The sequence below is a fragment of the Podarcis liolepis genome (assembly GCF_965112155.1).
Source record: "Podarcis liolepis genome assembly, chromosome: 6".
In the NCBI taxonomy this organism is placed as follows: Eukaryota; Metazoa; Chordata; class Lepidosauria; order Squamata; family Lacertidae; genus Podarcis; species Podarcis liolepis.
In genome coordinates, this window is record NC_139559.1 from 22,925,340 (window position 1) to 22,949,868 (window position 24,529).

Below are 24,529 nucleotides of genomic sequence, written 5' to 3' on the forward strand. Positions count from 1 at the left end.
CAGGAAGCAAAGAGTCTTGAGGTGACTCTACAAGAGACAGAATAAGGGTATCAAGCTGGAAGTCAGCTAGCAGTGACTTCTTCCCAAGCTAATAGACCATAGGTTGTGGGACTCCCTGCATCTCACAAGCCACGATGGCTGCAGAAACAGATGGAAAGAAAGGAGATTGCTTGGCAGCTAGCTCATCTCACAAGGTTGATGCTTGCATTGCCTCTGTCACATACGTTAAGTATAATTACAATATCATCTTCCTTTATTTGTTTACGATGCCAGAACTAATAATTTTACTAGTTCATAAAGCTTACTTGAAACTCTAGATGTTGTTTAGTTTCCTTGGGAACAATATTTGCATTTTCTAAGTGGGAGGGAAATGTAAATTCTGAAGTCAAGGTTTCCCAAATGGTTTGGAGGGACGTGGCAATCACAAAGCTGTTTTTCATACTGCTTGCTTACATTCAATAAATACTCTCCTCCTTTAATGTAAAGCAAGTGTATCCGTTTCCATCTGGCAAATATCGGAGGGTATGCTGAAAATCTTATTTGAGATGCAATTGGCATCGTCATCCAAGGGCACAGGCTTGCCAGCCAACTGCACAGAATCTGAATTGCTTGCACTGGTTTCCTCATTTCTATAGTAACACAGGAGGACGACTGCCAGTTCCAGATGCAAAGGAATGTGATTCTCGTCCTTATGTCAACTCTTGTCTTACACAACTGGCTACAGAAAGAGAGTCCAACTGTTTCACACCATGGAAAATGTAGAGACTGACATCGTGATTTCATTAGGCATCTAATGAAATTGTATGTCAGATATGGCACAGCCAAGTGTGCAAGTTGCATCACTGAGAAAAGTGTGGAGTCTTCTTTTCCTCCATGCACCGAAAAGAGAATCACCAGGGTGCTAGATGTAATCTGCAGTGATGTGTGTGTTCCACTTTATGTTCCCTCTCTAGGGAAAAAATAAGGACATACCATTTTTTCTGGGTGACTTCTCGAGGGACTGTGTTGCGTACTTTCTAAAGGAGAAAAGTGAAACAGCGAAGACATTCAGAAAGTACATCACCAGGGTGAGCAATAAGATTCAAAGGAAACCCACAACCTTGGTCAGCAACAACCCTTCAGACATTTGAAGATGGCTGTTGTACCACCTCGCATATTCTCTTCTCCATTGCTTTTTCCAGTGGATGATTGAGCCCCCCTAGAAGCTCATTGATTTGCAACTCCACATGGAACCAGCCTGGCCCATACTGGTCTTTGGCACCTCATTAAATGACACCTAGCACAGGGCACAAAGGAACTGATATCAGCAGCATGGCAATTCAGTGGTGGAGATGCTGCCTGGTTCCCATGCTGCCTTCCCCGGAGCAGCTATGAAATCTAATGAGGCAGGAGCAAATCCCTCTGGGGGACACTTAGTCAGTGAACAGCCTTGATAAAATCTTAAGTATGGGCCATTGGCTGTTTTCACATTTGTGGTTTTGGCCTCCTTTCTTCCTTGGTATTTCCAGAAAATTACAGCCGCTTCCTTCTGCTTCCTGAGCTCAGCAGGGTGGCTGTTGGCATAAGGTTTATAATATGGGATTCTTCACTGGTTTCAGACTTGCTTTCTTTCAACTCTGCGAGTTATACAATATGGGGCAATGCTTCTCTGTATTGTTACACGGTCCTTCCCCACGTGGTGAGGTGTTCTCAGGGCAGTGTGAGGGAATATCGTTTCCTTTGGAAGCAAGAGCACTGGAGAGAGAGAGAGAGAAAGACTCATGTGGTCTTTGCAATGTTTGTTTTATGTGTAAGTATTTAAGCAGAGGATAAGCAGAGCCAAAATAGACACTCCTGCAAAGTAGATCCTCAGAGAGCAACTTGGCCACTCTTAAGGATGCACCCCATTTTGAGCTAACTCCAGATAGAAACTCTTAGATTTCTCTCTATGTTTCTGGCCCAGCCCTACCATTAGGTAGAATGAGCTGGCTGCCTCAGGCATCAGATACTGGAAGACAGCAGCAGCTTGTCGGAGGACAGACTTGTGTTTCCCATGCAGCCTGCCCTTTGGGTGCCCCTCACCCACTGTTAATCTTGGGCCAGCTGCCATTATTTCAGCCTAACCTAGCTCACAGTGTTATTGTGAAGATCAAATGGGGGTAGGAAAGGAGCATGTACACCACTCCTTCCTTGGCAGAACAATGGGATTAAGATGCAACAAATAGATCATACATACTCCTTATTGAACTGAGAGTGTGGTACAGGAGTAGCTGCATGAGGAGACGTGGAGAGTCAGGAGGAGACAAATACCCTCCAACATTTCTTGGATGAAAATAGGGCTCTTCTATTCAACAACAACAACAACATTTATACCCCATGCATCTGACTGGGCTGCCCCAGTCACTCTGGGTGGCTTCCAACATATATCAAAACATAATAAAACATTAAGCATTTAAAAAAACTTCCCTATACAGGGCTGCCTTCAGATGTCTTCTAAAGGTTGGACAGATACTTATCTCCCTAGCCCAGGGGTCACATAACTCCATACCCTCCAACATTTGTCCGGTGACAATAGGAACAGCCTAAGGAAAAACAGGACATTCCGAGATCAAATCAGAAACCAAGGCGGTTTCTGTAAATCCGGGACTGTCCCTGGAAAATAGGGACACTTGGAAGGTCTGGCGACATGGCCCATAGCAGGTTTTGCAAAATGCCAATAGTATCAACTGCGAGGGGGTGATATTGCCTGGAACTATAGCAGATGTCCTCCTGCCTCAAAGCAAGTATCAGCTTCAGATGAAGGAGTTTCCTTAGGACTACTGCAGGGGAAGAAGGGGTTAATTCAAAGTGTTGGTGCTGACCTTTAAAGCCCTAAACGGCCTCGGTCCAGTATATCTGAAGGAGCGTCTCCTCCCCCATCGTTCTGCCCGGACACTGAGGCCCGGACACTGAGGTCCAGCTCCGAGGGCCTTCTGGCGGTTCCCTCACTGCGAGAGGCCAAGTTACAGGGAACCAAGCAGAGGGCCTTCTTGGTAGTGGCGCCTCCCTGTGGAACGCCCTCCCATCAGATGTCAAAGCGATAAACAACTACCTGACATTCAGAAGACACCCTGAATGTTCAGGGAAGTTTTTAATAAGTGACATTTTAGTGTATTTTTCATCTTTGTTGGAAGCTGCCCAGAGTGGCTGGGGAAACCCAGCCAGATGGGCGGGGTACAAATAATAAAAATTTATTATTATTATTATTATTATTATTATTATTATTATTATTATTATTAATTTCCCACTCCATTCACACACAAACTCACACACTCCAAGCTCTCCCCCCAGCTGATTCTATTTATTCTTTTTAAAATCTCCACATTAAATGAAAAACACATTTCACATCAGGTTTGGCCTTAAGACCAATCAGGATGCAAAAACCATTATTGCTGTTATTATAATATATCCTCAGTGGAATGCATGGTACTTTACAGAGCGCAAGAGAATAGGTCCCTTTCCCAAGGGGCTTCCAAGTCAAGAAATTCATACAGTAACAACAGAGGAAGGAGAGGAAAGATTAACAGAAAATCTTGATGCTGAGTTTATCCACATGGATTTCTTTTTTCCTAATTCCCATCTTAACCCATAATATTGTCAGGAAGAGAGTCCCCATGCTCCCCACCACACTCTGGGCCCAGTTCTACTAAAAGACATCTTTTTCACCCAGGCTTTCCCTGACCCAGAAGACTGGGCCCTGAACAACAACAACAACAACAACAACATATTCTGAGCGGCTCCCAACAGAATATTAAAAACACGATAAAACATCAAACAATAAAAACTTCTCAATACAGGGCTGCCTTCAGATGTCTTCTAAAATCAGACAGTTGTTTATTTCCTTGACATCTGATGCAAGGGCATTCCACAGGGCGGGTGCCACTACCGAAGAGGCCCTCTGCCTGGTTCCCTGCAACCTCGCTTTTCGCAGTGAGGGAAACCTCCAGAAGGCCCTCAGAGCTGGACCTCAGTGTCCGAACTGAACAATGAGGGTGGGGCCGCTTCTTCAGGAATACTGGGCCGAGGCCATTTATGTGATTCAATCCTCTGTTTTGGTTTTATAAGATTTTATGCTGCTGTTTTATTGGTTTTGCATTGCATTTTTGTTTTAATGATATTGTTTAGTTTTTATATTGTACAAACACTTAAGAGATTAAAAAATTAAGCTGCTGGTAAATGATTTTAAATAAATAAATAATTCTTTTGCATACTATGTGCATTATTATACCCATTGTTATACACCTCAAATTATATTGTGATTTTAAAATTCAACAGAATACACACATTTTCTGTATGCAGCCTTGACTAATGTACTATAAAGCACTTTAGCATGTTATTTTTTTATTAATCAAGTGTTTTTTATGCACTCTTCTGAAATATATGCATTTTTCTAAATGTTGGTTGGTTGGAGAACTGCATCACACAATTCAGCTAAGTTCAAATTTCAAAGGATAGCTGTGGTTTGGTTCTCATATTGTTCCGAAAAGTGCAAATTTGATATTTTGTCTACTCTCCTTTTTAAGCTGTCTAAGCTGGTGGCCACTACTGCATCTTGTGGGAGTGAATTCTACACTTTAGCTATGAACTGTGTGAAGAAGTACGTTTGTCGGTTCTGAATTTCCTATCATTCATTGGATAATTCCCAAGTTCTCATATGACCATAAGGGACACGGGTGGCGCTGTGGGTTAAACCACAGAGCCTAGGACTTGCCGATCAGAATGTTGGTGGTTCGAATCCCCGCGACGGGGTGAGCTCCTGTTGCTCGGTCCCTGCTCCTGCCTACCTAGCAGTTCAAAAGCACGCCAGTGCAAGTAGATAAATAGGTACCGCTCCGGCGGGAAGGTAAACGGTGTTTCCGTGTGCTGCTCTGGTTCTCCAGAAGCAGCTTAGTCATGCTGGCCACATGACCAGGAAGCTGTACACCGGCTCCCGCGGCCAATAAAGCGAGATGAGCGCCATAACCCCAGAGTCGGCTACTACTGGACCTAATGGTCAGGGGTCCCTTTACTTTTACCTTTACATATGACCACACATGCACACAAAACATCTCCCTATCCTCTTTTGTCACACCACGTACAATTTTATACCCCTCTATCATTTCCCTTGGGATGCGGGTGGCGCTGTGGGTAAAACCTCAGCGCCTAGGACTTGCCGATCGTATGGTCGGCGGTTCAAATCCCCGCGGCGGGGTGAGCTCCCGTCGTTCGGTCCCAGCTCCTGCCCACCTAGCAGTTCGAAAGCACCCTTAAGTGCAAGTAGATAAATAGGTACCGCTTCATAGCGGGAAGGTAAACGGCGTTTCCGTGTGCGGCACTGGTGCTGGCTCGCCAGAGCAGCTTTGTCACGCTGGCCACGTGACCCGGAAGTCTCTGCGGACAGCGCTGGCTCCCGGCCTCTTAAGTGAGATGAGCGCACAACCCTAGAGTTGGACACGACTGGCCCGTACGGGCAGGGGTACCTTTACCTTTACCTATCATTTCCCTGTCTAAGTTACTTTTCTTCCCCTAAAGTATAAAGCCCCTTTTTTTAGCTGTTTCTCATAGGGAAGTTTCTCCATCCTCTGACAATTTTCATTGCTCTTTTCTGCACCTCTACCTTTCCTACAGCATCATTTGCAGGAACCAGAACTTTGCACAGCACAGCAAGCATGGCCACACTATAGATTTTTTTAAAAAAGGTAGTTTCATCATGGGCAGTTTTGCTTTTCACCCCCTTTCCTCCAGTGTAAACTTTCACACCCACCAAAACCTGGATTTTGTCAATATCTAAGTAGCAAATTAAAAATGGCCCTCGGTAGCCCCCACAATTGTTTTATGAGGTGGCCTGAATCTTCCAGAGACCAAACATACTAGCTTGAATCCATTATACAGAGATCACTCCTGCTAAAACCAATGGGATTTCTTTCAAAGCATAATATTGGATTGAAATGCAAGACAAATGAGGCAGGTAAGAGCTCGTTCACTCTGCATATTTATAAGAAAATGACTATAGAAGGAAGTGGTAGCTTGTGCAGAGCCACTGCAGTGCGCAAGTTGCAATGCTTTTCAATGAAATTAAGAGACACATTATTCTGTGCTCCATCACAGCCTTTTCACAAGTCACCTCCACATACAGCCTAAATGGGGTGGGGAGCAAAGCTATTGACCTTCTGCCCCCACCAACTTACTCTGCATGACGTCTGCAAAGAGGATGTCCTGTTGCGTGCTCATAGGATTTCATGTGATTCAGAACCCCATGCAATCTGGATTCCCCTTTTCATGTAGCGCATGCTGAATTCACCAATGTTGAGGAGTGGGGTGGGGTACAATATGATGTCAGGGTCAGCAGATACAGCCCATCCCCTCTCCACTGAGCTGACACATAGAGGCAACCTTGTGAAGAGGCAACAAGTGTTCAAATAAGCAAGAAAGGTGCAAGCAATGGCAGCTCGTAAACTGGAGAGGAGGGTAGCCTGCGGTCCTTGAGCAATTATTGACGGAGAATGGGGCTGGGACATAGCGTGGGTTGCTGGCACCCAGGGCGAGGCGAGTGTTGTGCCCCCTGGTGGACTGGGCAGCGGTCAGTCGCTTTGCAGGCCAGCGTCCAATCAAGGTAGTCTCTCCTTGCAAACTAGCCCTGCTATGTACTAAGCTTGGATCCTAGAAAAATAGGCAGGTAGGATCGTAGAATGCAACAACTGACTGGAATGCAGGAGAAGACCAATCAGGCTCCAGGAGGAAGTTAATCAGCCTATTAGGCTGGTAGGATCGTAGAATGCAACAACTGATTGGCCTGCAGGAGAAGACCAATCAGGCTCTAGGAGGGAAGCAGAATCAGCCAATCAGATGGGATTCATTGTGTAAATAATGTATATAAAAGCCTGAGGGATTTTTTTTTTTTGGGGGGGGGGGAATTCAGTCACTGTTTTACAAGCTGCAATAAAGAGCATGAAATCACTGCAGGACTCTGAGTATATTTCAAGCCCCAACCTGGGAGCAGAGATAAAGCAAAGAAACACAAAGGCAATCAGGTCAACGCATGTGGCTCTGGCAGTGCTTTACTGCCTTCCTCTTCCATCCTTCCTCCTTGGTGGGCAGTGGTGGCAGCTGCCTCTCCTCCCTCTCAGCCGGCCCAGGGGAAGAGGGCATGTGGGTGTCCTTTCGCCAGCTGGGAGCAGAAAGAGGCACTTATCTCCCCACAGATCTTGCCTTGATGAGGGAGCCCATCACGGGAGTGTCTGGTTGCATCTCCTCAGAAATTTCCACCCGGAGCCATCGCTCCCTTGCCCCCATGCTACACCACTGGAATGGGGCTCTGTGCACCAATGGGTGCAGGTACGGCTGCAGACCCATGAGCTCCCAATCTGGCATGATATATCTGATCTGGGTGCTGCTGGCCATTCAGCAGCATTGCCTGCATCCGGCACTGCTTTAGCTACCCCTGGTGCCTCTAATGTTCCCTTCCCTGGTCTGGGTCTACAGTCATTGGCAGTGGTCAGCTGCTATTATCCAGGGGTCAGCAAACTTTTACAGCAGGGGGCCGGTCCACTGTCCCTCAGATCTTGTGGGGGGGCTGGACTATATTGGGGAGGGGAATGAATTCCTATGCCCCACAAATAATCCAGAGGTGCATTTTAAATAAAAGGACACATTCTACTCATGTAAAAACACACTAGTTCCCAGACCATCCACGGGCCAGATTTAGAAGGTGATTGGGCCGGATCCTGCCCCCGGGCCTTAGTTTGCCTACCCATGCTATTATCCAACCTCTCTTGCAAGCTTCCGCTTGGGTGCAAAGGTGCTCAAAGTGTGCAGGCTTCCACAATACAGTGGTACCTCAGGTTAAGTACTTAATTCGTTCCGGAGGTCCGTACTTAACCTGAAACTGTTCTTAACCTGAAGCACCACTTTAGCTAATGGGGCCTCCCGCTGCTGCCACGCCACCGGAGCACGATTTCTGTTCTCATCCTGAAGCAAAGTACTTAACCTGAAGCACTATTTCTGGGTTAGCGGAGTGTGTAACCTGAAGCGTATGTGACCTGTAGCATATGTAACCCGAGGTACCACTGTACACAGAACCTCTGCTCCTCAAAGATCTCTGTGGAGCAGGCATCTTGTTGAGAGCACACAAATACACACCAAGAGAAGCTCTCCCATTAAAAGGTACACTCACTGTTGATACCTTTGCTGCTTCCCCCTCTGTTCTGCTTCTCTGCAATCAGCACAGCGAAACTTCCCTTCTGTGCTTTGTGAATGGGTTGCATGTTCTCACCTTGAGGTGAATGGAAATGTTAACTGGAATGTGGGGGGAGAAAAAGAAAAAGAAACAACTTGACGCTTGTCCAAACCTACTCGTGTTTATACTGGAGCCTAGGAGTGACATCAGAGCAGGGAAGAGTATAAACACTTGCAGGGCTTTACTCGCAGACTTTAAAAACTTCAGACACGCTGCTGTCTCCAAACTGCCTGGGGAGGGATGTGCTGAAGTGTCAGAATGAAACTCCAGCTTCTCTTGATCTCCTTCCTTTGTCTCCTTTCCAAGGTAAGGAAGCTGGGAATGTTTGTTTAGATAGCAAGGATCTTTCCCCCACTTACAAAACAATTTATAATCAAGCAACTTCAGTTTGGCAACTGGAATAATTAAAGGATCTCCTCAAACACTAATGTGTCTTTTTAATGTGCATGCTTAAGTGTCACATCTGTGCAAATGTGCTGTTGTGAATAAATGTTGAAAGGCCAACTTTTATCCTTTAGCACCACAGTTCCCATATTTTAAATCACTGTATTTGGATCTACTTCATTAATTGTGCCGGTACCAAAGTCATGTGCTTATGCTAGCAGAGGAGCCTGCATAGTAATCAATTAAATAGTTTTCTTCTGCACACTCAGTTCTCTGTTTTACAACCTCAAGAGGCACAAAGCCAAGCAGCTGGCATTATTTTTCAATATTGCTCAATTGTTGTCCAACTTTTGCTCTGGGAAATACAGAGAAGCACATGTACAGCTGATGCCTCCTGCAGGATTGCACAAGATGAACAACATTGTTCATTTAACATGTACACACACACACACACACACACACACACAAACAATTTAATCACTTGAGAGTTTTCCAGTGGTTTTAGAATACTGCTTCAGTTTCAGATTTTGGAAACACACTGTAAGTGTTGAGATTGTTGCAGTTGCCTGTCTTTAAAAATATGTAACACATGGACTGGATACCTGTGTGAAAATACAATCAGGTGTTACTTAAGGACACAGCAACCCAGAATATAAAGCCTAGGAGAGGTAAAATTAATCAGATCATAGCAGATATTCAGCATATCTACATCCAAGAATAGCCTGTAGTGGTGAGAAGCAAGCCCATGAAAACAAATACTATACCTCAACAGCTGTAAGAAGCTGTGCATTATATCCCAATGACATCAATTCCCATTTGGTCATATTATCCTAGGAAACAGAAAGGTGTGGTTTGCTTTTCCTTACTGCACACTCTCGGTATGACTCAATGTCAGGGGTAGCACAATTGATCAATTTTTAGATTATTCAAATAGCACTCCTGTGAGTGACTCTAGGTAGGTTTTGTTTCCAAATTCTGTGAGGGAGATGAAAGGGCATCATTTGATGAGTTACACTGCAAGAGATGCTGAACATATTAGCATCACAATGACATTATTTTCTTTCGAATGCAAATAGATCACCATAAAGAAGAAACACTGACAAAGAAGCTCACCTTGAGCAGATTCTTAAGAAGGCAGGTTCTCTTATAATCTTTGACCCCTGTCTACTGAGTAGCGCAAGTGTGAGTTATCACAGACACTAGTCCCTTTCTCACTTCATTGGAAAGGAAGGAGTGTGGCAGGCTGTATCCATACTAAACACATTGCTTTTTGGCGGGGGTCTTGATTCACCACTTCCCTTCCCTGTTTGCTTTAACGCAGGGGTAGGCAACCTAAGGCCCGTGGGCCGGATGCGGCCCAATCGCCTTCTCAATCCGGCTCATGGATGGTCCAGGATTCAGCGTGTTTTTACATGAGTAGAATGTGGCCTTTTCTTTAAAATGCATCTCTGGGTTATTTGTGGGGCCTGTCTGGTGTTTTTACATGAGTAGAATGTGTGCTTTTATTTAAAATGCATCTCTGGGTTATTTGTGGGGCATAGGAATTTGTTCATTCCCCCCAAAAAAAATATAGTCCGGCCCACCACATGGTCTGAGGGACGGTGGACCAGCCCATGGCTGAAAAAGGTTGCTGACCCTTGCTTTAACGCGTCCACTGCCTCTCTTCTTACCTCAAGGCCTTATTCATGTGTCAATTAGTTCATTTGTTCATTCATTACGTTTTTATCCCTTCCTTCCTTTGCTGAGCTCAGGGAAGTTGTTTGCCTCCTGTGAGGTAGACTAAGCTGAGTGTAGTGATCGGCCCAAGTGAGCTTCTTTGTTGAATGGGGATTTGAGCCCAGGTGTTCCTGAATCTAACCTGAGTTGGCTTTTTTCATCTTTCCTTTCCCCTTCTGTGCCATGTCTTTTAGTTGGTAATCCATTAAATGATTGTATATAAGCCACTCCGGAGTCGTTTTGTATGAAGAGCGGGGTGAATCATAGAATCATAGAGTTGGAAGAGACCACAAGGGCCATCAAGTCCAACCCCCTGCCAAGCAGGAAACACCATCAGAGCACTCCTGACATATGGTTGTCAAGCCTCTGTTTAAAGACCTCCAAAGAAGGAGACTCCACCACACTCCTTGGCAGCAAATTCCACTGTCGAACAGCTCTTACTGTCAGGAAGTTCTTCCTAATGTTTAGGTGGAATCTTCTTTCTTGTAGTTTGGATCCATTGCTCCGTGTCCGCTTCTCTGGAGCAGCAGAAAACAACCTTTCTCCCTCCTCTATGTGACCTCCTTTTATATATTTGAACATGGCTATCATATCACCCCTTAACCTCCTCTTCTCCAGGCTAAACATTCCCAATTTCTTAGCCAAAGTTGCTATGAATAAATAAAAATGCTTGCATCTGTGTATGAGGTACATGTCCTGGGAAGATATGGCTTAGTGTGTGTGCAATTGTAAATCACAAGAAATCATCTGCACTTGAGATCTGTGCTCTGCACAGAGATGTTATTTTTTTGTAGAAAATGTGATATTATAGAACACTGTTAGTCTGGAAACACCACGCTTGATTTAACGACAGTGCTTTTTCAATCTTGACAAATCATTTAGTGTTACATCTAAAACAAGGATCATGGTTTGTTTTGTACTAAGAAACCAAGATTGGTAAGCCAAGAACAAACTGTGGCCAATCATCATGGTTTGGAGCAATACAGATCAGCCTGAGGAGTACAACTCTGATGAGGAATGGCCAGGATCCTGAAACTCCACAGGAGCAGTGGAGTAGTCTTGATTTGGAACAATGGTTTGCTGAGGGGCACAGTTTGGGTGACAACAGTTGGGCAGAACTGGGAGGTGAACAGCAAGAAGAAAAACGGGAAGAGAGTGAGCTAGCAAACTCTCACTCACTGGAAGATGTGCAGCCTCTCAGTGCCAAGGCTAGGAGATTAGATAAGGTGGCTTCGCAAAAGGCTGAAGGTTGAGAGATCAGGTGGCTAGGAGACAAAAGGATGGAAGTGACTAGAGGGAAGTCGGTGGAACCTTAACTGGGAGTACCTGCACTCTGAGAAGGGTGGCTTGTTCTTTTGCTGCATTCATTAAACATTTCTGTTACTGGTAAGAGACTGCTTTCACTTTGTACTGCTTATCTACGGCCAAGGGAGGGAGGAAGCAGTGCCTCTGAAGCCTGACACATAATGATACGTGGACTACCATGAAGTCCAAACGTGGCCTATATGTAATTAGAGTAGTAACCATAAAAAGACCCTGTGTTGTGTTCAGGCATATTAATGGTGCCCTGTCTCCTTATGTACAGCCCAGTCTCTAGATTTTCACCTTCCTCCTTGACATGGACTAGGAGAATCCGTATCAAAGGCTTCAAGCCTTCACCTAATGAAGCTGAATGAAATACAGATACAGTGGTACCTCGGGTTACAAACACATCAAGTTACAGACTCTGCTAACCCAGGAGTAGTACCTCGGGTTAAAAACTTTGCCCCAGGATGAGAACAGAAACCACGTGGCAGTGGTGCTGTGGCAGTGCGAGGCCCCATTAGCTAAAGTGATACCTCAGGTTAAGAACGGTTTCAGGTTAAGAACAGATCTCCGGAACGAATTAAGTTCATAACCAGAGGTAACACTGTACTAAACTCTGTGTTAGTTTAGATCAGGGGTAGTCAACATGCTTTCCTCTACGTGTTTTGGACTACAACTCCCATAAACTCTGCCCATTGGCAATGATGGCTGGGGCTGATGGGATTTGTAGTAAAAAAAAAATCTGGAAGGCACCACTGGTTTAGAGACTAGCCCAAAAACATATCACCAAAATGTTGTGGTGCAGTCTGTCAATTTGGAACACACCCTTTCAAAGTATTTTAGAAGCTAGGAAGATGCAGAAAACTATTTATTTATCTTGCTTCTCTCATTATTGATGTAACAACTTTACAAAGGCACAGAATTTTCCAGCCTTTGTTATGAGTTATGCCAGAGGACACTCAGTTGGATACTTGTTCGATTGATACTAAACTAGCTGATACTATTACTTTGATGTTAGCCACCCTGAGCCTGGTCCTGACCTGGGAGCGCAGGGCATACATCTAAGGATATTCATCCCATCTTAAGGTGCTTACTTATTCAGTCACTGGTCAGTAATGAAAACACAATAAAGCCAATATCAAAATCAAAGTTGACCATAAATCAAAGTTGACCATCCATCAATACAGAAGTGAGCTTCAGTCACGTGATTCTCCTGGTATTATTGTTTGTGAGAGTCCCTATCCTATTAACTGCTACGTATCCTTAGCTATGATTGATCATTGGAGGGGTTCAACTACTTAGAGGAGTCAGTCACACAAAGAACAGTTCTTGCCAAATCAATAGTTAGGCCTCTGCTTGGAGGGAGGCCTATTGTGCTCCTCAGCTGACCCCAGCCATTTTAGGTGGAGAGGGATTATAAAGCAGAGTGTCTTGGTGAATTGTGACCCAAACGTGTAGGGACATCAGAAGAGACCTGCTGGAGTGGGCCAAAGGGCCATTTAGCCAGCATGTTGCTGTCACTGTGGTGAGATGCCTATGGGAAGTCCACAAAGGAGATTCCAACTAAATATCAGGAAAAACTTCCTGACAGTAAGACCTTCTTTGACAGTAGAACGGATTCCCACTTGAGGTTGTGGACTCTCCTTCCTTGGAGAGAATTCCTTTGTGGGAATGTTGAGGGTGGCAGGAGAGGATATATTGTTTATTGATATCCTTCCTAACTTGCGCTAGCAAGTTTCTTTACTTAACAGAGTGCATTCCCCTTTACACAGCAAAAAACTTGTTGCAAACTTAAGACAATACGGAATTCAATCTGGCTTGTCCAGATTGAAATGTGTTCTAATATTTTCCTGGTAAGACCCCTTGAATCCCTCCTAAAAGAATAAAGACACCACAGTCTTATTCATAAGTAACAGAAAGAAAGTTTACTCACGATCAGGCAGAGCACAGTGTGATCCCTGAAGGAAGGCTTTAGGCTTCAAGTTTGAAACATATTCAAACAGGTTTACCCCATAAGGGAGATTTACCTAGTGACTGCAGGCTAGCAGTCCAGCAGTTCACAGGATGAAAGGAAGATGGAAAAGAGAGAGAGGCAGCATGCCTTGTCCTTTTACCAGGTCTGGAAAGGTCACGCCCACCCACTAGTCGCATGCAAGGAAGGATTCTCTAGGCCAGGAGGAACAGGAAGTTTCGAGTGGCTGGACCAAACATTCCCTTGCATGTCCACTCTAGCGAAACAAGGAATGTTGTATTTGACTGCTCCCAGTGAATTCCTTCCCACATATTTAAGCAGAGGTTGGACGGCCATCTGTCATGGATGCTTTAGCTGAGATTCCTGCATTGCAGGGGACTGGACTAGATGACCCATGGGGTCCCTTCTAACTCTTCAATTCTATGATCCTATGACATGCAAGACTTGAGCACAACAGCCCTCTCTCCACCTGCGATGCCCAGTAACTGGTATTCAGGAGAATGCTGCTAGTAGCCATGGTTTGTGTACCTAAAAAAGAAAGGCATTCAGTGTCACTACAGTGGACGCTCGGGTTGCAAACGTGATCCATGCGGGAAGCACGTTTGCAACCTGCAGCGCAGCGTGCGGACATGTGCGGGTCGCGCTTCTGTGCTTCTGCGCATGTGCAAAGCGCAGTTTAGTGCTTCTGCACATGCGCAAGTGCCAAAACCCAGAAGTAACCAGTTCCAGTACTTTCAGGTTCGGCACGGTGCGCAACCTGAAATGGCACAACCCGAAGCGTCTGTAACCCGAGGTATGACTGTATATCCTTTTAAAAAACTTATTATTATTCAGCTGCTCATTTCACCATGTCCCTATATTCTCTCTCTCTCTCTCTCTCTTTCTCTCTCTCTCTCTCTCTCCCCAGGTGTATGCACAGCTTTGCCAGACTCCGTGCTACTGCCCATGGATCCCTCCACGTTGTCCACCAGGCTCCTCCTTAGTTCTGGACGGCTGCGGCTGCTGCAACATATGCGCCCGCAGACTGGGAGAGCCCTGCAGCTATCTACACATCTGCGATCGGAGCCAAGGACTTGTCTGCGATTACAGCGCTGCCCTGATGGGGAGAGGAGGAACCTGCAATTGTGAGCTATTCCTTCTTGCCTCTCTTTGCAGGAGCCCCTCTGTCATTTAGTGGGATGGAACTGGATCCCTCAAACTGGGCAAAGCCAGAAATGTCTAATGCATACGGAAAGAACGCCTGAAAAGATTAGGAAACCTGCGGGGTGCCCTTGAAACACAAGAGTCCAAAAGCATGTTGCACTCCAAAATCTTTATTAGATCTGCGAGTCAGGGCCAAAGTACACATGGCTAGCCATCATTCATGACTATCTTGTGTTTTAAAAGTGTTAATAGCAACTGTGGGAATTACAGGGTAGCAGGGAGAGGAATTTGAACTGGGACTGCAGCGCTGGGGTGTGTGTGGATTTTTCAATCTCACATTATTCTTTTCAATTAACACCCCTCTCTCAAGAAGTTTCTATTGGTCCTTTATGGCAAGACATGCAGTTGTTGTATAGCTTTTTAAGGGACGGGGGCGTTAATCAGGAAAATTTGTGTGGAAAGGGTTAAAACTTTGCTCCTCTGTGCCATGGCCCTGATCTAAATTCCAGATACCCTGCTGCTATTATACTCATACCTAATAATTATGAACAGCCGTAGCAAGACAGAAAGTGCCATACATAACTAGGAAATGCTCCATATCCTGAGAAGTACTAGTAAAGAAGAATATTTCACTCACCAAAGAGTTAAGGGCCATTGTGACATCAGCACTCGGTGAACCAATCTTCTCCCTTTGCCCTCGCCTCTGTTGGCATGCGTGAAAAACCTGAGTGTTGAATGGCGCATTGGTCCACGCTGGCAATTCCAAACATTCACACCCTTTGGTGGGCACTTCGCTAGAAAGGGGTGATGATGCTCTCACAGGGCCATAAATCAGAGGCTGTGATGACAGTCCTGTAAGTTGGTACACAGTGCAGGCTTGGCTATATGTCATGACTGTGTCTTCTCTATTCTTCCCCTGGAGCTCCCATGGCAGCAGGCAGGAATGCAAACAAAACTCAGCAAATATGCCCCGATTTCCTGTCCTACTTGGAGAGTTCAGGTCAGCTGACAGGGATGTGAGTTAAACAAATATCGGCCTTTTACAAAATAACAAGACCTAACTTGGAGCAAAGTGACTTTCCTGTTTTTAAAAGCTTTCTAGAAAGAGAGGGAGAACTGTGACCAACTCTTGGAAAGGTAGGGATCCCACACTCTGAGGATGGAGTCAGGCTTAGCTTGGGTATTAGTCCATTAGGCAATTAAACAAAACATGGATATCAGAAGCTGCCAGGTAAGAAACTACTATCTAGTTTGCCTTGTATTTTCAGCCCCAGCAGGTGGCACTCCCAAGATCTCAGGCAGAAGTCTTTCACATCATCTCCTGCTTTTAACTAGAGATGCCAGGGATTGCATCTGGAAATCTCTGCATGGAAAGCAAAGTTCTGTCACTGAACTATAGACCTTCATCCTAGCAGGAAACAAGGCTGTGCTTGTCACTGCCAGTTAGTAGAAATCAGGGGTTCCAAAAAATGTGGTCTGTGGACCTTCTTTTGAGCTTAATTTGGGTGGTTTGTTCCATATCAGCAATAAATATTCATATTGTTTTATTGTCCACCAAGATGATCTGCAATTTTCAAATGCTCCTGGGCAGGGGAAATTTGGGAACCACTGGTGTAGATAATCCTGAGCTTCCACCCTTCCAAATGACCTGTTTATTGGGCATCCATCCTGATTTGTTTGCCATGAGATTAGATGATGTCACATCAAAGCAAGTGTTGTCCCAGACTTTCCACTGACTTTCCCTGCCACTTTCCCTATTGCAAACAATCAGATATTTTGAGGAAGCAGATTTGTTGTGCAACAGCTCCAAATCCGCTTTAATTGTGCAACATGAATTTGCAGGTGTATGGCTGAATCCCAGCTGAAAATTGCGACAGTCTGGACATCTTTGATAGACCAATGGTCTGACACCGTATAATACAGATTTCTATGTAAATTGTTTTGGGCTGGCCCTGTTCATATGAGTGCAGAGAATTCTTCAAATAACCTGGTCTGAAATTGTTCAGATTTCACTTCCCATTCCCACTTTGGAATGTTGCCAATGGATTTCTTGGTTTCTGAGCTTCTCCATGGAAGACTGTGCCACAGCAGAAAATCCAGATGGAAGGCCAACACAAGGCCTGACTGTGTAACGGCTTTTCACTCCACCTTATATTGTCTAGCCAACCTTCTGGTTTGTGGAGTTGCATCTGTAGGAGAATCTCTGACACAAAAATATTTCTCATAATCATTAGGAACAATGTACCTCTCATCTGTTCTTTCAGTGGAAGAAGATACATGGACTCATCAGTCTTATAACTAGTCTTTTGGCCCAAAATGTTAAGTTTTAAATAACCTTTTTAGTTTTTGGCTTTTAGGCTCAAATGTACTGGGTTTCTGACCCTAATTCCTGATACCTATGTAGGGAATTCAGTGGATAAATTCCCTTTCCTAAAAACAAAAACACAGAGCCAATTTCAGTTTCAGAATGTGGAAGTACCATATTCCATTGCTGATCATATTACATGGTAGCTCTGTTACAGACTGAATGCCTACATTTGATTTCTCCCGTTGTTTCTGTCTACTCTGAATGTGGACTACAGATGAGGACGACGACGACAGCTGCGAAGTGAATGGGAAGATCTATCAGGATGGGGAAGTGTTCCAGCCGAGCTGTAAGCTCCAGTGCCGCTGCTCCGGAGGAGGTTTCACATGTGTCCCCCTCTGCAGTGAGGATGTTCGCCTCCCCACTCCAGATTGCCCCCATCCAAGGCGTGTGGAGATCCCAGGAAAGTGCTGCCAGGAATGGATTTGTGAAAGACAAGACAGGCAGATCTTGACGGATACCATGGCAGGTAAAACTCAACAGGTCCTGGCCCACCTTTTTGGTCATCACTTTGTTGTTGAAGTTACGGCCCAAACCAGCCTTGCATTTAAGCACTAGCCTGGTAGCCGGAGCTGAAAAGCTGTTGCATGCAGGTGAATGAGGGGGCTTGCAAAGGTGGCTACTTAGACATTGCCAAAAAAAGAGGAAAGGCATTGCCTAAAAGGAGGCTCTAGAGTTTCTTGGAATATGCATGTGCTGATTTACATTGCAGATTTAGAAGTAATTTCTGTAATTTAAACAAGCACAATGCATCTCCCCATCGTGGGGAAGACTGTGGCCAGGTGACTTGTATGTACCTGCACAGTCTGCTGTTCAGGTGCTGCTGGTCTAGGCCAGTGTTTCCCAACCGGTGTTCCGCGGCACACTAGTGTGCCGCGAGACGTTGCCTGGTGTGCCGTGGGAGGGAGGCGGGCGAGTCGGGCGGCGGGAGGCGGGGCGGCGGCGGCGAGGAGAGGCCGCCCAGCACAGGGCTCTTGCCGTCTGCCTGCCTGGCTGCCTGCGTGGCGCTGACGTCACGGGGCTGTAACGTGCCCCACATAGGCACCCGCGGGGCGGCGAGCGAGCTCCCTCCCACATCCCATCGCCGCTCGCTTCGGCCGGCCTACTGGGCTGTCGCAGGCGGAAGGCCTGCGCATGCGCGAGGTTTTCGCGCCTTCGGGATTCCCTTCACGCCTTCCTCCTCCCGGGTCCTTGAGAGCGCGGGAAGCGGCAGCGCGAGACCGGCGTTGAGCCTGGTAGGTATTGCGCTTGCCAAGGCAGTCATTTGGGAAATGAAAACTTGCAAAGCAAGCAACCAGTTCAATCTGAAGTACGTGTATGCTTAATATCCTGTATCTGAAACCTGTTCTGCCCCCTCCCCCACACTTGGTGCCATTTTCATCTACACATGCAGCAGAGTAAGTTGACCCAGAATAGTACCAATTCAGATGGCAGATGGGAGAATGACAGTGCTGAATGCTTTCCCATGTAGAACAGTCCCTGCAAATAAAAACCTAGCATATTTGGAAGAGGGATGCTAGCCTAACCATTACCTTCTATGCTGTTACTATTTTTTTATTTTTTTTTACATAAGTAAAAAGTGACCTTTCCCCATCTGGCATGGTGGTGTGCCTCGAGATTTTTTTCATGAAACAAGTGTGCCTTTGCCCAAAAAAGGTTGGGAAACACTGGTCTAGGCCTTAAACATTTGCTTCAGAGCTTGTGCAGCTTAGATCTTCAACTGGAGTTAGATGATTCGGTGCACATTGGCACTTGCTGGAACTGAAAGTTCACCGGACAAATCATGTGCAGATTCCTCCTTCGGAAGACCTTGCTAAGAATGGAACCAAGGAGCTATTTCAGGAATCCCTGGGTGGAATTCAACCTTGCACTTGGTGAACATTTTGTCAGTGCAAGCATTGCGGTTTACCAGATGGAATAATCCCCCCTGTCCTCACCCCACACACTGTTCTGAGGCTTCTCCTGGCACTGAAATCCCAAGCCAATTTCTGGGGGCACAAGAGGAGGAAAGGTGGGAAAGCTCCATTGTCAAGCAGAAGCCTTTGCACTGGCAGGACTCATTAGGGGCAAGCCATGCCCTCTTCTTCAGATTCACTTTCCTATAACTCTCTCCTCCTCCTCTTCTGTGAAAAGGAAGCCTGAAAGAACTTGGTTTTTTTTCTGGGGGTGGGTGATTTCTATTGACAATTATAAAAAAAGACCTCACAAGCTTCCTCCTTATGCTTGTTTCTTTCCCAAATGTAAACATTGTTGTGCTGCTGCTCTCAATATGTTGAGCTATTGGCACAACACAGTTGAGCATTAAAACTCCAAAACCAAAACCAAAAACATTGGGGAAACACTGTAGAACTACTAATAAATCAGAATGCTATGTGGACAGTCCAATATAAATCCACCACAAATCTTTCTTCTTTGGCGATCACTCGTAGCCGAGTAAGATTGTCTTCCATAAACACGGTTTTAACAGTGGGTTCGTAAGTGACTGTGGAGGCCAATTCTGCATCCACACGTCCTTCCACAGTGGGGACATAGATTTCTGGGCAGGAGTTGATCATGGTGAGGGTTTGCCAAGCGTGCCTTCCTCTTAGCACATTTCTCCCTTCCATCCTGAGTTCGAGTATCTTCAAAGCCCATGGCACCTTTGGTAAAGGCTGTTCTCCAATTGGAGTGCTCACAGGCCAGTGTTTCCCAATTGTTGGTGTTTATACTACATTTATTTAGATTTGCCTTGAGAGAGTCTTTAAACCTCTTTTGTTGACCACTGGCATTATGCTTTCCATTTTTAAGTTTGGAACAGAGTAGTTGCTTTGGAAGACGATAATCAGGCATCCACACAACATGACCAATCCTACGAACTTGATGTTGAAGAATCGTTGCTTCAACACTGGTGATCTTTGCTTCTTCCAGTACACTGTCATTAGTGTACCACAAATATATTGTTATTGCATCCATGATATGTTACAGAATACACCTAAAAACAATAACAACAACCCACCCCCAGTCTGGAGAAGGTCCTAATTCACAAAAGCTTAGGCCACAGCAGTGATAATACTACTAATAATAATACTAATACTAATAATAATAATTTTATCATTTATACCCTGCCCATTTGGCTGGCTGCCTCAGCCAAACCTGCGAATTTTTCAAATCACAAAAAATCCTTCCCATTTTTTGCTACAAAACTAAGAAGGCTATTCCTCTAGAGGTTGTTACCATGAAATTTATGAGCATCCATTTTAATGAAGCTTCTTTCTTTCATTTCCTGCTCAGCACAAAGGCTCCCTGGGACAGCGTCAATATTGATCCCCTATGCATGTGAACAGTGGAGCACTGAATGGTCCGCCTGTTCTGCCACCTGTGGCGTAGGGATCACCACGCGAGTATCTAACCAGAATCAGTACTGCAGGCTTGAGACCCAAAGACGCTTATGCCTCCTCAGATCCTGCCAGGGTCTGACGGGAATAGCCAGCATGGTAAGTGATGGGTCTGTGGAAAAAATACAAGAAATCTCCACCAGGGCTGAAGTTGCTTTTTTAAAGGAGGGAATCCCCACCACATGGCAGACATATGTCAGGTGGCTAATGTGGTTACTGTCACAGAGAATTTCTTGCGTTGGAGATAGAGCAAACAAGGATCCAGAACTAAAGGGCAGGAAGAAGGGGCTGGTCAACAAGCAAGTGAGGGCAAGGACAAAGGAGGAGGTCCTTCGATGGGGTGAAGGACATTTGTGAGTGTGAAGCCTGACTGGAAGACCATGGCTTGCTGAGGGACATAATGGAGAAAAGTCTGTATGTGAATGAGCAGCCCAGCAAGCCAGCTTTTGGGTATAGTTGTGGGAAATACATATTTGTGAAGCAAGCCCAGATGGGTAGCTTAATCTGGAGAACACGAGACTCTTGATTTCTGGGTACTGGGCTCAAACCCCAAGTTGGGCAAAAGGATCCCTGCATCGGAGGGGGTTTGGAATAAATGACTCTCATTGTCCCCTTTCAATTCTACCATTCTAGGATTCTAGGATCCACTCACAGGCTAAGCGCCTAGGGCTGCCCTGTGTTGATTTCCCATCCTCTCCTTCTGTAACAGCCTCATTCAGTTTTCCCTATTACAATGGCAGAACCAGGGGGGATTGCTGGGGAGGGAAGGCACAGAGGGGGGAAAGTTCATCGGGTGTGTGTGACCTTATTCTCACATGTTAGATTCCCAAAACAGGAAGAATGCTAATATTAATACTTCTGCCCTAAACAGATTCCCTCTACAGAAAGTCCAACTGGCTTTGATGGAGTTAAGTTTCAAGTCAGCATGCATAGCATTGCAGCCTTAATTCTTAATGCCCAAATCATGATTCAGTTATAATTTGCATATGAAAAGTGCCTTTCCTTCAAGTTAGCCACAGGTGTCCAGTGAAGGGGGTGGGGCGCAACTTGTCTGAGGGGGTTGCTTGCCCCTCTGTTACCACCTATGTACCATGCGCATTTCCTCAGGCCCACAACTTTGGATGTTCCTGGCTGGGTTGAGCAAATGCACATTTCGTTGACATCAGGACATAGAGCAGCTTTTCCCAGCCTGGTGTCTGCTGGGCATTTTGGACTACAAATCCCATCAGCCGTAGACAGGGCTGATGGGATTTGTAGTCCAAACCATCTGGAAATCTGGGGGAATCTGGCATAGAGTAAATTTAGCCAGACATTATGGAGGGGACAGTTCCTTATAATATTGTTTTCCAGTGCAGGGCAGGAGGCATTTTAATCTTCCCCCACCTGCCGCAGGGCCCCCCAAATTCCTATGACTAGCCTTGTCACCTACTTCTACCTAAACTCTCCCTAAATTCTCCATGGACCACCTAGCTGTGTGCTAAAGGACCGAGCATCTTAAGAAAGACATTCTCTTTAAGTCCGATATAAATTGTTCCAGCAAAATCAATACTTGCAATTCGACTGCCAAGCTCTGTAAGTGGCTGAATCCCCAAATAGCAACGGACCCTCTGTGACCCAAAATGAAGCAGCGTGATTTATTGACACAGCTGGAGCTAAATGAGCTACCTGGCTGGATTTAAACTGGCCTGTTTTTTGGGGAGGGGAGGTTGTGCTGTTTTCCTCCTTCATTGAGGAGGGGCTCTGGCTCCACCAGGAACAATTCATACTTTATAGCTTCTGAAGTGTGAAGTTTGGAGGGCTGCAACGAAGGTTACTTTGGAAGATCTGGGTGCGGCAGTTGATAGCGCAATTTCTGGGAAATAAAACACTCACACTGCTTTCCACACATCAAAGATATGTGTAGCGGTTGGTGTGGTGGGACAGAGCTGCAAGAGCACCTTCTGAGCACTAGTGTCGCTACAACTTACCTGGATGGGACTGGTGTAGTCTGGGTGCTGGCAAGCTTGGGGTTTTGAAGAAACACTGGTAGGAGCATCAGACTGGTATCAGGAGCTGGGATTATGGGTAGGGCGGCAATAAATTACACAGCTTCAGTGAAATTATTCAAGGAAACAAGGTTGACTTATGAGGCAAGGCCTAGAGAGCACAGCAACTTGTCCCAGTAGATCTTGCCCTTATGAGGCAGCTGTGGGGATGGAAGGTCCCCACCTTCCCACAGTTGCCTAAGTCTCTTCCTGCCCCCTGGGTCCTTCCCAAGCAATCTGAGACTTCAATTTTGTGCCTGCCTTCTTGTAAGTTGGTTTTGGCATTTTCTGTTCCTGTAAAGTTGATTCAGTTTGGATCAGCCCAGGCTAAAATGTGTTCATCGTGTCAACTGTGTAAAACAAACCCAGATGGAGTTTGGGAAGAAAAAAAATGTTTGATTTAAAGCCAAGGTCAAACTGCATGTTACATTAAGCACATTTCAGTGAAAAGTGTGCTCAGCAACGCCACTTAAGTCATTGATCAGTCCAGACAACAGATTTTCACCTATACATACTGATTAAAGGGCTCCTTTGTGCAGGTACTGATATCTATCTATCATCTATCTATCATCATCTAGCAGTGAAATGGTGCAAACCCCCCCCCCCCAACATATAGGATACTGAGATAGGGAGATAAACAAGGGAAAATTGGGAAGGAACGTTGCAAGCATACCCTAAGTACATCAGCACCAGATACATGAAAATAAACTCCAAAGAAAATCATGCCCAAACTAGACATTATGCAGAAGACATCATCATCGTCATTACTATCTGAGAGTCTGCCAATTTGAACAAAAGAATAGCAGTCACAATGAGCATCTCAACCCGTTCATATCCCACCATCTGTCTAGTCAAAAGGGCCTACCCTTCTAATGTAAGGGAACAGATACAGATACAGAGACCCAGAAAAGCAATTCTGGGAGGGATAATGTGAGCAGGTGAACAACGGGAGGAGAAAATATTAAGCACCCCCTTCTCCTCCACTAAAACTGACAGCCTCTGAGGGCTGCTTCTCAATTGAAAAGAAACCCGGAGATTGGTGAGTTTTCTCCCATCCTCTCTTGACATCTAGTTTGGCCCTCTCATTCAGCTGTGCTTTTTCAGAGTATGTTGGAAATTCCACTGAGTGTGTTGCCTCCACAGAGAGGAAGAGGAAGCCGCTTGTAAAACCAGCCCGCTCCATTCAGAAGTTGATATACTGGCCTTATCCTAGCAGCTGGATCGTCACAAGTCCAAGATGCTCTCATTTCTTTGATAATGAGATCACTGCCTAGAAACAGAGAGAAGAAATGACCGTCTTTAGCTGGGAGAGAGGAAGAAAGCTAAAGTGCAGCTCCTCATCGCAGCCGACATCTGTCTTCTCCCTTGATTCCCCTGCAATTATGCTAGACAATGTTATCGTTCAGTGAGGGAAACCAGACCATATGTTTTAATACTGTACAATACTGATGTGTTTAATGCCAGCTTGTGGCTACTATTATAAATCCATCCATTGGAAAAATGATGCTTTGCAGCTACAGTAATCTAAGGAACCGTGTCTTGTTATTCTTTCTCTGTGTTATCATTTCACTGGAGAATAGTTATGGGGGAGCTGGGGGAGGGAAGGGTGAAGCAGCCACCACTGTTCAAACCAGGCTGTTGTTGTTAGAAATAAAAGAATAAATGCAATGATGAACTGTCTGAGAATGAATTGACCAGGGGTCGTTCAAGGAACTCGCAGTGAAATCTAATGTTTCGTGGCAAGCCCCAGGCAACATGCAGCAGAAAATAGACCTTATTTGGTATACAAGAAAGGGAAGAACAGCAGTATAAGAGAAACAGAGTGTCTGTAGTAAAGTTCAAGGCATTCTTTGATGCCCTGTGCAGCTGTTCTGCTTGTGTAAACATGAATAGGGAAAGTGGCACTGATGGTCTGAAAGACTGCTTCCTTTTGCTCAAACCATCAACAGTTTCCCCAAAGGTGGAAGGTCTATTTGACATTGCTGAAGGGTATTTATCATGTCTGTGACACCA

The 24,529-nt window shown here is 45.4% G+C and overlaps 1 protein-coding gene across 1 annotated transcript; it reads left to right on the forward strand.

The window, feature by feature from the left end:
- Window positions 1-8,375: 8,375 nt before the first annotated feature.
- CCN5 (cellular communication network factor 5) lies at window positions 8,376-24,044 on the forward strand. Its single transcript, XM_083508277.1, has 5 exons — window positions 8,376-8,539; window positions 14,518-14,734; window positions 17,336-17,587; window positions 20,389-20,591; window positions 23,660-24,044. Exons 1-5 carry the CDS (start codon window positions 8,492-8,494, stop codon window positions 23,681-23,683), a joined length of 744 nt encoding a protein of 247 aa, XP_083364403.1. The 5' UTR covers window positions 8,376-8,491; the 3' UTR covers window positions 23,684-24,044.
- The last annotated feature ends 485 nt before the right edge of the window (window positions 24,045-24,529 follow it).

Excerpts from the sequence above, each read along its gene's own strand:
- CCN5 (XM_083508277.1), top strand. The coding sequence starts at position 8,492 with ATGAAACTCCAGCTTCTCTTGATCTCCTTCCTTTGTCTCCTTTCCAAG. Across the intron at positions 14,735-17,335 it reads GAGAGGAGGAACCTGCAATT|ATGAGGACGACGACGACAGC; the intron begins GTGAGCTATTCC and ends TGTGGACTACAG. Across the intron at positions 20,592-23,659 it reads TGACGGGAATAGCCAGCATG|AGAGGAAGAGGAAGCCGCTT; the intron begins GTAAGTGATGGG and ends TTGCCTCCACAG.